General features: G+C 37.3%; 1 protein-coding gene across 1 annotated transcript; it reads right to left on the bottom strand.

The window, feature by feature from the left end:
- Nucleotides 1–5,556: 5,556 nt before the first annotated feature.
- Nucleotides 5,557–11,408, bottom strand: LOC307032862 (uncharacterized protein). The gene is made up of 14 exons (XM_079671141.1): nucleotides 11,269–11,408; nucleotides 10,767–10,972; nucleotides 10,500–10,564; nucleotides 10,148–10,329; nucleotides 9,534–9,724; nucleotides 9,285–9,349; nucleotides 8,952–9,133; nucleotides 8,476–8,666; nucleotides 8,226–8,290; nucleotides 7,893–8,074; nucleotides 7,422–7,597; nucleotides 7,086–7,147; nucleotides 6,848–6,996; nucleotides 5,557–6,111 (listed from the first exon to the last, which is right to left on the bottom strand). Exons 1-14 carry the CDS (start codon nucleotides 11,363–11,365, stop codon nucleotides 6,023–6,025), a joined length of 1,902 nt encoding a protein of 633 aa, XP_079527267.1. The 5' UTR covers nucleotides 11,366–11,408; the 3' UTR covers nucleotides 5,557–6,022.
- Nucleotides 11,409–15,671: the final 4,263 nt, after the last annotated feature.

Raw genomic sequence — 15,671 nt, 5'->3', positions numbered from 1 at the left:
GAAGTCCGGTTCACTAAAATGTCCGTGCAGAACAATACCCCAACCCATAGATCCGTGGGTGAATAATGTCAATCACCACAGTGTACACATTAACAACAACTACACTATTTTGGCAGTGCAAAAATTAAGCAAGAACTACACTCTTTTGGCAGTAACACTAGATAAATACTAAACGGTCAGACTGACACTGAAGACAAACAAACCATTTTCAGCAATCAATCTGTTAAGTTGACTCTGGGTGACATGTGCGAATAAAAAAAAATCGTTTTTTGGCTGTTTAGATGGTGTTGCTCCATCTGGGTCACTGCCGGTGGTTGAGACGGTGGGGTCTTTGGCAGAGGCGTCAATTGGGTATGGCAAGGTATGGCAGCTGCCACACCTTGGCTCCAGGGGAAAATGTAAATGTTCGTTTTAAAAAAATAAATTTATGGAATTACTCTGTGTCAATTTGTATTGATTATTCTATTATTTAATACATATAAATTAAATACAAATGAAAATCAGAACAACACAATCGATTTCTCTAGTCTAGATATTATCTTTCCCAATACTTATCGTAACGTATCCCCCCTCCCTATCTTGAAATGTGGTATCTCCTGACGAGAAGCCGCCGGAGGTCAGAGCGGGTCATGTTATCGCGGTTTTTTTTATTTTTCGGCTAAGCTAATTAACTAAAATGAAAAGAAAGCAAAGAACTTTAGAATCTTTTTTTATCAAAAAAAAGGCAGGTGAAGGTGATGGCTCCAATGTTGCCCCAGCAGCAGAGGGAGAAGGACCAGGTAGTGAAGGTGGGATTCAAGCTGTTAACGAGGCTGTTAGCCACTCCAGCACCTGCGCCGGGGATGCAGATGCTAACAGGGAGACGGAGACTACATGCATGGAGGCTGAGAACTCGTCCACACCGACTTCTCGAATTGAATCCGAGTCTGAGTCCCCACCAATTTCTCAGATTGAAAGAGCTGGATCAGACGTGGACAGCGATAAGGAAGGTCAAGGTCCGGGTGCAGCAGCAGTAGCAGCCTCTGGGTCAACTGGAGCAGAGAAGAAGGATATTAGTGGATGTAAAACAGACGGACTCAGGCGTCCTCGTTTGACCCACTTCCCAACTAGAAATGGAAGACGCTTTAATGTCAGTGTGTATCAGGAATATGACTGGGTTGAATATTCTGCGCAAGAAGATGCAGTTTATTGCTTTGCATGCCGTCATTTTGGAGGAGCCTCAACTTTAACAGGTGACAGGCATGGACTGCGTGTGTTCATAGACACTGGATACACATGTTGGAAGAACATGAAAAAAAATCTCCGGGATCATCAAGGGAGCAGTAGACACAATTGTGCTGCATTAGCGTGGTCTAACTTTAAGGCTGTGATCAGCGGACATAAGGAATCCATCGCAAGTCGGATTGACGCAAACAGGACAGATGAGGTGCAGGAGAACCGGGCTCACGTCAAATCCTTGTTCAAAATCACGTCATTTCTGGGAAGACAGGCCCTCCCTCTCCGTGGCCACAACGAGAGAGATGAGGATGAAAATAAAGGAAATTTCCTTGAACTTTTGGACGTTATTGCAACAGATGACAGGAACGTGAAAAGCAAACAGGAACGCAGGTATGCGCACTATTCTTCCCCAGAAGCCCAGAATGATATGGTGAGAGTTATTGGGGAAAATATCAGAAGTATAATCATAAATGAAGTAGGAGAAGCACGGTACTTTTCAGTGTTAGTGGATGAAACGAAAGACCTGTCTAAGAAGGAGCAGATGGCCATTTTGATCCGTTATGTACATGACGGGATTATAAAGGAAAGAGCCATTGGAACCTATCACATGAAGGACCTGACAGCTGAATCCCTGGCCCAGAAAATAATAAAGGAATTATCGAGTTTAGATATTCAGCTGTGTGTTGCACAATGCTACGATGGTGCAAGTGTTATGCGGGGTAATGTGCGTGGAGTGCAGGCTTTAATACGTGAAAAAGTGCCGCATGCAGCGTATATACACTGTCATGCACATAGACTAAATATTGTGCTTGTGAGCTCGATAACTGAAATACCAGAGATGGCAGAGTTTTTTGGTGTTGTTCAAACACTATATACTTGTATTGCAAATAGCAATACCAGACACATGCTTTTCATTGAGGCTCAAAAGAAGTTGGGACACAACAAAATACTGCACTTGGAGCGCACCTGTCCCACTCGGTGGCTGTATTGGTATAGGGCTCTACAGAAGATAAAACTGCGCTACGAGGCTATACTAGCTGTGTTAGATGCCACTATTGACGCTCATGCAGAGGGTTCAACTGAAGCTGCTGGACTTCGGACAAATATGCTGACAGTCACTTTTGTTGTGCGTCTTCATGTCCTAGAAAAAATCTTAAATCTCACTTATGGACTGTCTAAACAGCTTCAGACAAAAGACATTGCAATCACGATGGCTTCCAACCTCATACGGAGTACTAAGGCCCAGCTGGAAAAGATGAGGTCAGATAAAGAGTACCAGGACACACTGAGCAGAGCCAAGGCATTTTCCACAGAGCTCGGCCTCCCAAGCAGCGACACTGCCCCTCTGCGACCAGCAAGAGCACGGAGTGTGTCCAAAGCCTTGGCAGGGTTTATTGTCGGATCATCCAGTGGCCAGAGACAAACAGGAGATGACCAAGAAAAAAGACTATACTTTGAAACACTGGACCGCTTCATCTCTGAGTTAGATCGCCGATTTACAGATAATGATGAGCTACTTAATGCTATCCAGGCATTTGATTGTTCATCTCCCCATTTCATGGATGTAGTTAAAATGGAACAGTTTGCACAACTCTATGATGAACTGATCGACACCACCCTTCTCAGTTCCCAGTGTCACACAGCAAAAGCTTTCCTTGAACTTGAGATGAAGGAGGACGTGGAGGAGGAGAAAAACATAATGCTGGCTTTGACACGACTGAAGACCATGTCTGTCGCTTTTTCAGAGGTCATCAAGCTATTCAAGATCGCAGCAACAATTCCTGTCTCCACTGCATCCAACGAAAGATTCTTTTCCGTTTTAAAAAGAGTCAAGACTTACCTGCGGACCACCATGAGCGATGACAGGCTCACAAACCTCATGTTGATGGCTGTTGAGCCTGCTGTCGTAAAATCCCTGGACGCAGATGAACTCGTCAATAACTTTGCTGCTTTGAGGACCCGCCGTTATCCACTTGTGGAATAATTAATAAAGTTCATCTCAAAGTAAGATACCCAAACATCTTATTAATATGATTTCTCTTTCTCTTTTCTTCTCCCTCCCTCCCTCTCCTCTCTCCCTCCCTCCCTCCCTCCCTCTCCTCTTTATATTTGGACTTTAACAGTTTACAGCAGTTTACCTGGTATGTTCACGTGATATTGTTGCAATTACATAGTGAATGAAGTGAACAGAAAGAGTGAAATTGTGTCAGAAAGGCTATTACTGCTGTCTAACCCTGCCGCTTGCTATCCATGGTGCTGAAAACGGATGCGTAACGGCGCATTTGACTGAATTGATTGATTGACGTGCGTAGTTAAGTGTTTGTGTCCATAGTTACTTGCGCTAGCGGGATGTGAGTGAGGCTGCATTTGAAAAAGTTCAAATTTTCCTAACCACACAGAAAAGCTACATAGCAGACTTGTCACTTTTGTTATGATTATTTGCTGGGCATGTATATTGATTGATACTGTAGTTAAGTCATGTGACTAGTAACCTTGCCATACCTTAGCTTTGGCTGAATTGACGCCACTGGTCTTTGGCGACTTCAGGAGATCGGAATTGCTGTTATTCGATGTGGACAATGCTTTCTGTCCTGCACACAGTTTACATTTGACCGTAATATTTTGTGCGTCCTTTATCCCCACAAATTGAAAATAGTGGTTATATCTCCAAGTTGTAAATGCGCTGCTGCTCTCGCTGATACTTGCATCTTCCATAGTATGTGTGCCGGTGGTGGGCGTTGCCGTGTATGTGTGTGTGTTAGCCTTAGCAAGTGTTTGTGTGTCTGTGTATTTTCCCCATAAGGCAAGACCCGCCCAACTCTGTCTCTGATTGGCTTACCCTGAAATGTTACCCCGCGTAAACCAATAATCACTCCTCTCTGGTCACTTTTCCATGGTTCTGTGAGAGGACATCGCTGTATTCGCCTGTAAATTACATCCGCAGGGAGATTCGGTTCAGTTGGATCACATAATGTAACGCAGTAACGCACCCATTTAAATCACAGTAACTATAACAGCGTTACTGAATGGGAATAGTTAACTAGTAACGTTATTAGTTACCGAAAAAGGTAGTTGTGTGCGTTAGTCCCAACACCGGTAAACGCACACCTGATCACCTGAGAGCTGCCGTTTCATTCAGACTGTTAAAAAAAAAACAACGGTCTGATTTTAACAACTCAATGTGTGATTGTTATAGCAGTAATATTAGACACTAATATTATAGTAAACCATTAACACTTTACATATTATTGTTTGCCCGTGGGATTGGAATTATCGGTAGTGAGACCCGTGATGCATTTTCCTCCGGTCGGATGTGATATAAAAACAAAGCGATTATTTTTGTTGTTGTAAACTCATGTGGATTAAACTACATGTATTAGTGCATTCATTTCAATTTGCGAACATATACATTAAATGATCGTGAGGATGATGATTGAAAATCGTTTGTTTGAGCCGGGCTGCATTTCCTGATGAAAAAACATAGCGATGGTTTTGTACTTAAGCCAACGTGAATTAAACAACATTATGTTGTTAAATAAAAACATGGTGATGTTTTGTAAATGATTACATGTCTCTTATTTAGCACAGAATATGATCCTATCCGTGACATTATGGATCTTAACAAATATCCGCTATATCAGACACCTGTAGATCTATCAGCTGTTTATTTCACATGAGTTACAGTGTGGCAGCTTTTCACGGCTCCCCCTGGTGGATCCATGATCCATTGCAGCCAGTTACATTAAAATTACATTTATTTATCAAGGGGACGTATCAAGTCCTGCGGGGGGGGGTTCTTTTTCAACAGGGGCCCACCCCGTGCAGATCACGGACCCGCACGGGTAGGCGTCTGAAATGAAGCGCTACATCTGTAAAGCATTGAATGGTTTAGGCCCAAAATACATTTCTGACATACTGCTACATTATGAACCATCCAGATCTCTCAGGTCTTCAGGGGCGGGTCAGCTTTTTGTCCCCAGAGTCAGAACTAAACATGGAGAAGCAGCGTTCAGTTGTTATGCTCCAAATATCTGGAACAAACTCCCAGAAACCTGCAGGTCCACTGCAACTCTACCTTTGAATCCAGGCTGAAGACTTTTCTTTTTGCTTTCACTGTAACTTGTATTCATGTATTTTTTCTTTTAATGTTTATTTTATTATCTTTGGTTTGTAATGACTGTTTTTAAACGGCATTTTCTTAATGTGTTTCATTTTTGTAAAGCACTTTGAATTAGCTTGTGTTGAAAGGTGCTATATAAATAAACTTGCCTTGCCTTACATTAAACCTGCCTGATTGATTTACACACCAACAATTAAAAAAAGAAAAAGAGAGACACATGAATTTCTTAAAATAGTTTATATTGTTAGTTTCAGACAGAAATAATTTTGCAAACAGGAAATCTAACAGAATACAGTGTGCATGATTATATAAATAAATAGTGTGTATAAATAAGAAAATTAACAGTGCATTGCTATGACATCCAAAGATTATGATTATAAAACAGTATGCATTTGTTCTGAGTTGGAAAGTGTAGCCCACAAGGAGCTGCATTTGTTACTTCCAAAACTAAAACATATAGCATTTAAATAACCTTCACTAAGAAAAATAATGCTAAAGGAAAGTGCTTACTGGAGCAAGATTAATTATTATTAGTGCAATTATTGCCTTACATTCCAATGTTATATTGTTATGCCTATTATTATTGTGCTATTTTAATGGGGGATTAACATTGATTTCATTGCATGTTTTACCCAAATCTGTAAATCACGTAAGGCACCGGAGTCATTTCTCAAATGAGTGGCACTACGGCCATTGGCTGGACAGTAGCCATGACAACAGTACTAGGAAGGATGCAGTTATCGGACTGGTGATCGGGCTCACTCCACTTGAATCTGAAAGGAGGAGAACAAAACAAACTTTAGTTAAACAAGTGTGCATCTTTAGACTGCACTGTTCTCTTAAACCCCACAGACCCGTATCCGGGGCCGAAATCGCGTCATTTGCAGGAATCAACGTATTACTGCACCAAAAATCACTCCTAGCACCCTTATTACTTATCCTAGGTGCACATCCAACACATCGTTTATGATTGTAAGGAGACACAGAATATATTGGTACCCACCTCAACACTCAAAGATTACAAATTTGCGGAGAAAATAACAAAAACCTACATCAAAACATGTCGTGCTAGGTAGCCAAAAACGCTAACATGGCCTAACTTGTCTTTGTCTGGTCAAAACTGGTCTTCAATGGCATTAAAACGATAAAAACGATGCTGTAGTTAATCCATAGGTTAATATCCAATGTGACTGTGTCCCCTTTGAAATGTTCTGATAATCCATAAGCAATAAAACTGCTTTTCCGTTTCAAGATATCAGAGCATGGATATTCCTACGCTCTGTAGCAAGCTTACATGTGCAAAGACGCGACCTTTTCTTTTTAACATGAGAGTCTAATTTAACCCTTTTAGAAGGGAAGATAATATCTTCCCTTCTAAAAGGGTTAAATTAATAATCTTTTTGAAAATGACCATATTATGGTCATTTGTTCTGGGAATGTCATTTTCGAGCCTGAAACCTAAAAATCAGGCTCGGGGCCTAACAGGTTAAGTAGCTCAGTTTAACTTACGAATGCCATTCAGGTCGAGCAAGCTGCCTTCAATGTCGAAGCCGATGACGCTTGCAGCTGCGCTCATTAAGACCTGCACTATTTGATTGTTATTAGGAACAGATGTGCTTGAAAAGCTGAGGTCCATGTTGTTGACGATTGATCCATTACTGCAGAAGAAAAAATCGTTAATGTTTGAAATATCAGATTTAGGCCACTATTCATAAACTGTCACTCGATATGTCATAAAAAAATGTACCTGAATGATTTCACTTCCAAGAACTTGAATGAAGGGAATTCCCTTTTGAAAACAGGTGTAAGCTGCAGAAACAGGAAACAGTTTGTAAACAGAGGAAAATACAAAGGTATACAACTTTTTACTTTATTCTCGACATTGAACTGTGAACATATGAGAGCATTTATTTGTCGTCATATACACCTCTGTCAACAACTCACTCTGGAAATATAAGTACGAAAATATATTATATATTGACTGTTTTGTGAGTTTTTATTTATTTTATTCTTTGAGTGTGACATTGTGTACTTGAGCTGTCCTTATTCAATATTCAGAGATCATTCTTAGAGCGAGACGTACCTGTTCTTTAATCTTCGCTGCCCGATTTATATAAGCTGTAGATGATGGATTCAACAAGTCACTTGTAAAGTCGGTAAGAAGGGAACTGAATATCACCCTTTTTATAACAAGTGCTTCAGTTATGGGTGCAACAGGTCTAGCCGTGGGAGCTGTAGTTGGATCTGCCACTGGACTTTCTGTAAAAACAAAAATCGGTTTAGTAGTCATATAATCTAGTTTTGAACTAGCTAATTTAAAAAAACAGTGCAGTTAATAACAATTCCTTTAATATCATTATTTTGTTTTTAAATACAAGGTAGTTAAGCTAATTGATTATCATGCTTGGATGTTGTCTTCAATAATCTGTACCTTCATTTAGTTTAAAAGTAGAATCATTTAGGTGATTTATTTATAAACAGAGCATAAGAACCTCATGTTTTCTATATGTTTTACGATCTGAAAATGACTAAATATTGTGTTGTGGATACTTACCTAATATCTTGACTGAGTCGGGATTTATGCTCAAGTTGTAGGCATTGTTGGAATTACTGACAGCTAGTACGAAGTCTTTAATAACAGCAGAATTCATTGGGAGTTCTGCATGAGAAGTATTCCCATGGAACACAGCTTCAAAATTCGCCCGAGTTTCAAAAGCTCGTGTTACATTTGAGGCACTGTATCAGAAACACAATGAGGAAAGTAATATGAGATTATAATATTGTCTTTTGATATGTATGATTAAATACCAATATTAGAAGATACACATGTTGAACTCTATATTAATAAATACTCAGAGAAGAACTCAAATCAGAAATATTTATTTACCTGAATTTGTTCAAAAGGCAGTGGGAAAATGTTCTGGGATATTTTGTTCTGTATATTTCACCACACTGCAAAAAAGAAGCAACATTGAAGGATTAGCTTTCAAGCACAGTTTTCTAAAAGACAAATATGAAGATATGCAACATTAAAAGGCCATGATTAGCTTTCATTGACATCTTAAACTTTCCATCCGATTGTTCATTCACATTCAAACCAATTCATTTACATTTGTGTGATTTGAAAATGCACTCACCGCATTTAAAATTCTTTTTTCAAGTGCTTTGTATTCCTTGCTGCTGGTGTTAGTGAGGGCAGGGGAAAAAGCTTGTCCTATCAATTGTATGTCTAGAACATATCTATAATCCGGGGCTGCTGTGTTTGTTGCTGCTGCAGCTGGTGTGGTTGCTGGTGCTTCAGTCGTAATCGGATCTGTAACTGGACTTGCTGTAATACAAAAATTGGTTTAGCAGAGTCATAAAATCTAATTTTGAAGTAGCTGATTTGAAAAAACAGTGCAGTTAACAACAATTGCATTATTATTTTTAAATACAAGGTAGTTAAGCTAATTGATTATCATGCTTGGATTTTGTCTCCAATAATCTTTACCTTCATTTAGTTTCAAAGTAGAATCATTTAGGTGATTTATTTATAAACAGAGCATAAGAACCTCATGTTTTCTATATGTTTTACGATCTGAAAATGACTAAATATTGTGTTGTGGATACTTACTTAATATCTTGACTGAGTCTGGATTTATGCTCAAGTTGAAGGCATTGTTGGAATTATTGACAGCTAGTACGAAGTCTTTAATAACAACAGAATTCATTGGGAGTTCTACCTGAGAAGTATTCCCATGGAACACAGCTTCAAAATTTGCCTGAGTTTCAGTAACTCGTGTTACATTTGAGGCACTGTATCAGGAACACAATGAGGAAAGTAATATGAGATTATAATACTGTCTTTTGATATGTATGATTAACTTTCAATATTAGAAGATACACATGTTGAACTCTATATTAATAAATAGTCAGAGAAGAACTCAAATCACAAATGTTTTTTTACCTGAATTTGTTCAAAAGGCAGTGGGAAAATGTTTTGGGATATGTTTTTCTGTATATGTTACCACACTGCAAAAATAAACAATATTGAAGGATTAGCTTTCAAGCACAGTTTTCTAAAAGGCAATTATGAAGATATGTAACATTAAAAGGCCACGATTAGCTTTCATTGACATCTTAAACTTTCCATCCGATTGTTCATTCACGTTCAAACCAATTCATTTACATTTGTGCTATTTGAAAATGCACTCACCGCATTTAAAATTCTTTTTTCAAGTGCTTTGTATTCCTTGCTGCTGGTCTTAGTGAGGGCAGGAGAAAAAGCTTCTCCTATCAATTGTATGTCGAGAACATATCTATGAACCGAGGCTGCTGTGTTTGTTGCTGTTGCAGCTGGTGTGGTTGCCGGTGCTTCAGTCGTAATCAGATTAGGAACTGGACTTTCTGTAAAACAAATATATTAACAATATGTGAATACATTTTAGTGCAAATACTCAAAGGATATATTTATACTTGTATGACGTAAAATGAACTTTGGTTACAGTTTCACAGACCAATAACAACCATAATAAAAGGATTTCAAAAAGTAGCCTTTGCAAACATTCTAATATCTTATCTAATGAATAATGAGTAACGATTTATCAGTAAATAAGAGATTATTCACTTAAAAAGCTTTCTTACTGAATATAAGATACTTTGCTGAAAAGCTCGTCATACATAGATTGGACTGTACAACACTGAATGTTGTCGAGGTTTTCAGTATGAGTTCAGTTGCTGACTTATTTATGAACTGAGCTTGAGCGCCAGATTCTATTCCAAATGTTTTACAAAATGATGATGGTCAAATTATTTGTTATGTTTACTTACCTAACACTTTCACCGAAGCAGAGTTAATGCTCAGGTTCGGACTATTGGTGGAATTACTCAGAGCTTCTACTAAGGTTTGAGCAACAACATCATTCTGTGGGAGATCTGCGATGGCAGTAGTCCCATGGAACACAACCCCCACAGTTGCTTGAGCTTTGTTGTCTTGTGGTGGATTTAAGGCACTGTAACATAGAAAAGAGAGGAAGAAGTGTTATATTATGTTATGAGATTATCCTGTTGCTTTGTGAAATAGGTGGTTATGATTCCATCAAAATTGGAAGTTACCAATGTTAAGTTCTCAACCCTTCATATAGAATTAAGTCAGAGAAGCACACTTTGATTTTTCATTTACCTGAAGTTTTTCAAAATGCAGTGGGAAAACGTGTTTTGAAACTTGCTTCTGTATTTCTTCTTACACTGTGAAAAGAAAGCAACATTCAAAGACCATAAGTACATTTCAAGCACAGTTTTCAACAATTGAAATTACACCAGGTCAACTGAATTTTTGTTTTTATTTTAAAATAAAAGGTATTCTTTGGGCAAACACATTCTGTTCAATCATCTTTTTCACATTGCTTCTGCAATCAATAACAGATGTTTATTTTGAAAAAGCTCTGACCGCATTTAGAGCTGCTTTTTCAAGTGATTTGTATTCATCGCTGTTGGAGTCAGTGAGGGCAGGTGAAAAAGCCACTTCTTTAAATTCTGCTGAGAGAATATAAGTGTGTTCAGGGGCTGCAGGTGTTGTTGTTGCTGTGGATGGTGTGGTTGTAGGTGGAGCAGGTCTGGGTGTGGGAGCTGTAGTTGGATCTGTAACTGGACTTTCTGTAAAACAAAAATTGGTTTAGCAGAGTCATATAATCTAGTTTTGAACTAGCTCATTTGAAAAACGAGTGCAGTTAATAACAATTCCTTTAATATTATTGATTTGGTTTTAAATACAAGGTAGATAAGATCATTTCTTATCATGCTTGGATGTTGTCTTCAATAATCTTTACCTTCATTTAGTTTCAAAGTAGAATCATTTAGCTGATTTATTTATAAACAGAGCATAAGAACCTCATGTTTTCTATATGTTTTACGATCAGAAAATGACTAAATATTGTGTTGTGGATACTTACCTAATATCTTGACTGAGGTGGAATTTATGTTCAAGTTGAAGGCATTGTTTGAATTATTGACAGCTAGTACGAAGTCTTTAATAACAGCAGAATTCATTGGGAGTTCTGCTTGAGAAGTATTCCCATGGAACACAGCTTCAAAAGTCGCCTGAGTTTCAGTAACTGGTGTTACATTTGAGGCACTGTATCAGAAACACAATGAGGAAAGTAATATGAGATTATAATACTGTCTTTTGATATGTATGATTAACTACCAATATTAGAAGATACACATGTTGAACTCTATATTAATAAATAGTCAGAGAAGAACTCAAATCACAAATATGTATTTACCTTAATTTGTTCAAAAGGCAGTGGGAAAATGTTTTGGGATATGTTGTTCTGTATATTTCACCACACTGCAAAAAGAAACAACATTGAAGGATTAGCTTTCAAGCACAGTGTTCAAAAGGGAAATGATGAAGATATGCAACATTAAAAGGCTACGATTAGCTTTCATTGACATCTTAAACTTTCTATCCCATTGTTCATTCACGTTCAAACCAATTAATTTAGATTTTGTGAGATTTGAAAATGCACTCACCGCATTTAAAAGTCTTTTTTCAAGTGCTTTGTATTCCTTGCTGCTGGTGTTAGTGAGGGCAGGGGGAAAAGCTTCTCCTATCAATTGTATGTCTAGAACATATCTATAATCCGGGGCTGCTGTGTTTGTTGCTGGTGCAGCTGGTGTGGTTGCTGGTGCTTCAGTCGTTATCGGATCTGTAACTGGACTTTCTGTAAAACAAAAATTGGTTTAGCAGAGTCATAAAATCTAATTTTGAAGTAGCTGATTTGAAAAAACAGTGCAGTTAATAACAATTGCATTATTATTTTTAAATACAAGGTAGATAAGCTAATTGCTTTTCATGCTTGGATGTTGTCTTCAATAATCTTTACCTTCATTTAGTTTCAAAGTAGAATCATTTAGGTGATTTATTTATAAACAGAGCATAAGAACCTCATGTTTTCTATATGTTTTACGATCTGAAAATGACAAAATATTGTGTTGTGGAAACTTACTTAATATCTTGACTGAGTCTGGATTTATGCTCAAGTTGAAGGCATTGTTGGAATTATTGACAGCTAGTACGAAGTCTTTAATAACAGCAGAATTCATTGGGAGTTCTGCTTGAGAAGTATTCCCATGGAACACAGCTTCAAAAGTCGCCTGAGTTTCAGTAACTGGTGTTACATTTGAGGCACTGTATCAGAAACACAATGAGGAAAGTAAAATGAGATTATAATACTGTCTTTTGATATGTATGATTAACTACCAATATTAGAAGATACACATGTTGAACTCTATATTAATAAATAGTCAGAGAAGAACTCAAATCACAAATATGTATTTACCTTAATTTGTTCAAAAGGCAGTGGGAAAATGTTTTGGGATATGTTGTTCTGTATATTTCACCACACTGCAAAAAGAAACAACATTGAAGGATTAGCTTTCAAGCACAGTTTTCAAAAGGGAAATGATGAAGATATGCAAGATTAAAAGGCTACGATTAGCTTTCATTGACATCTTACACTTTCTATCCCATTGTTCATTCACGTTCAAACCAATTAATTTACATTTTGTGTGATTTGAAAATGCACTTACCGCATTTAAAAGTCTTTTTTCAAGTGCTTTGTATTCCTTGCTGCTGGTGTTGGTGAGGGCAGGGGAAAAAGCTTCTCCTATCAATTGTATGTCTAGAACATATCTATAATCCGGGGCTGCTGTGTTTGTTGCTGCTGCAGCTGGTGTGGTTGCTGGTGCTTCAGTCGTTATCGGATCTGTAACTGGACTTTCTGTAAAACAAAAATTGGTTTAGCAGAGTCATAAAATCTAATTTTGAAGTAGCTGATTTGAAAAAACAGTGCAGTTAATAACAATTCCATTATTATTTTTAAATACAAGGTAGATAAGCTAATTGCTTATCATGCTTGGATGTTGTCTTCAATAATCTTTACCTTCATTTAGTTTCAAAGTAGAATCATTTAGGTGAATTATTTATAAACAGAGCATAAGAACCTCATGTTTTCTATATGTTTTACGATCTGAAAATGACAAAATATTGTGTTGTGGACACTTACTTAATATCTTGACTGAGGTGGGATTTATGCTCAAGTTGAAGGCATTGTTGGAATTATTGACAGCTAGTACGAAGTCTTTAATAACAGCAGAATTCATTGGGAGTTCTGCTTGAGAAGTATTCCCATGGAACACAGCTTCAAAAGTCGCCTGAGTTTCAGTAACTGGTGTTACATTTGAGGCACTGTATCAGAAACACAATGAGGAAAGTAATATGAGATTATAATACTGTCTTTTGATATGTATGATTAACTACCAATATTAGAAGATACACATGTTGAACTCTATATTAATAAATAGTCAGAGAAGAACTCAAATCACAAATATTTATTTACCTTAATTTGTTCAAAAGGCAGTGGGAAAATGTTTTGGGATATGTTGTTCTGTATATTTCACCACACTGCAAAAAGAAACAACATTGAAGGATTAGCTTTCAAGCACAGTTTTCAAAAGGGAAATGATGAAGATATGCAACATTAAAAGGCTACGATTAGCTTTCATTGACATCTTACACTTTCTATCCCATTGTTCATTCACGTTCAAACCAATTAATTTACATTTTGTGTGATTTGAAAATGCACTTACCGCATTTAAAAGTCTTTTTTCAAGTGCTTTGTATTCCTTGCTGCTGGTGTTGGTGAGGGCAGGGGAAAAAGCTTCTCCTATCAATTGTATGTCTAGAACATATCTATAATCCGGGGCTGCTGTGTTTGTTGCTGGTGCAGCTGGTGTGGTTGCTGGTGCTTCAGTCGTTATCGGATCTGTAACTGGACTTTCTGTAAAACAAAAATTGGTTTAGCAGAGTCATAAAATCTAATTTTGAAGTAGCTGATTTGAAAAAACAGTGCAGTTAATAACAATTGCATTATTATTTTTAAATACAAGGTAGATAAGCTAATTGCTTTTCATGCTTGGATGTTGTCTTCAATAATCTTTACCTTCATTTAGTTTCAAAGTAGAATCATTTAGGTAAATTATTTATAAACAGAGCATAAGAACCTCATGTTTTCTATATGTTTTATGATCTGAAAATGACAAAATATTGTGTTGTGGAAACTTACTTAATATCTTGACTGAGGTGGGATTTATGCTCAAGTTGAAGGCATTGTTGGAATTATTGACAGCTAGTACGAAGTCTTTAATAACAGCAGAATTCATTGGGAGTTCTTCCTGAGAAGTATTCCCATGGAACACAGCTTCAAAAGTCGCCTGAGTTTCAGTAACTGGTGTTACATTTGAGGCACTGTATCAGAAACACAATGAGGAAAGTAATATGAGATTATAATACTGTCTTTTGATATGTATGATTAACTACCAATATTAGAAGATACACATGTTGAACTCTATATTAATAAATACTCAGAGAAGAACTCAAATCACAAATATTTATTTACCTTAATTTGTTCAAAAGGCAGTGGGAAAATCGTTTGGGATATGTTGTTCTGTATATTTCACCACACTGCAAAAAGAAACAACATTGAAGGATTAGCTTTCAAGCACAGTTTTCAAAAGGGAAATGATGAAGATATGCAACATTAAAAGGCTACGATTAGCTTTCATTGACATCTTAAACTTTCCATCCGATTGTTCATTCACGTTCAAACCAATTAATTTACATTTTGTGCGATTTGAAAATGCACTTACCGCATTTAAAAGTCTTTTTTCAAGTGCTTTGTATTCCTTGCTGCTGGTGTTGGTGAGGGCAGGGGAAAAAGCTTCTCCTATCAATTGTATGTCTAGAACATATCTATAATCCGGGGCTGCTGTGTTTGTTGCTGGTGCAGCTGGTGTGGTTGCTGGTGCTTCAGTCGTTATCGGATCTGTAACTGGACTTTCTGTAAAACAAAAATTGGTTTAGCAGAGTCATAAAATCTAATTTTGAAGTAGCTGATTTGAAAAAACAGTGCAGTTAATAAAAATTGCATTATTATTTTTAAATACAAGGTAGATAAGCTAATTGCTTTTCATGCTTGGATGTTGTCTTCAATAATCTTTACCTTCATTTAGTTTCAAAGTAGAATCATTGAGGTGATTTATTTATAAACAGAGCAGAAGAACCTCATGTTTTCTATATGTTTTACGATCTGAAAATGACAAAATATTGTGTTGTGGAAACTTACTTAATATCTTGACTGAGGTGGGATTTATGCTCAAGTGGAAGGCATTGTTGGAATTATTGACAGCTAGTACGAAGTCTTTAATAACAGCAGAATTCATTGGGAGTGCTGCTTGAGAAGTATTCCCATGGAACACAGCTTCAAAAGTCGCCTGAGTTTCAGTAACTGGT

Source organism: Notothenia rossii, assembly GCF_949606895.1.
Source record: "Notothenia rossii genome assembly, chromosome: 3".
In the NCBI taxonomy this organism is placed as follows: domain Eukaryota; kingdom Metazoa; phylum Chordata; class Actinopteri; order Perciformes; family Nototheniidae; genus Notothenia; species Notothenia rossii.
The sequence above is the reverse complement of the archived record's forward strand: the minus strand, read 5'-3'. Positions and strand labels throughout refer to the sequence as shown.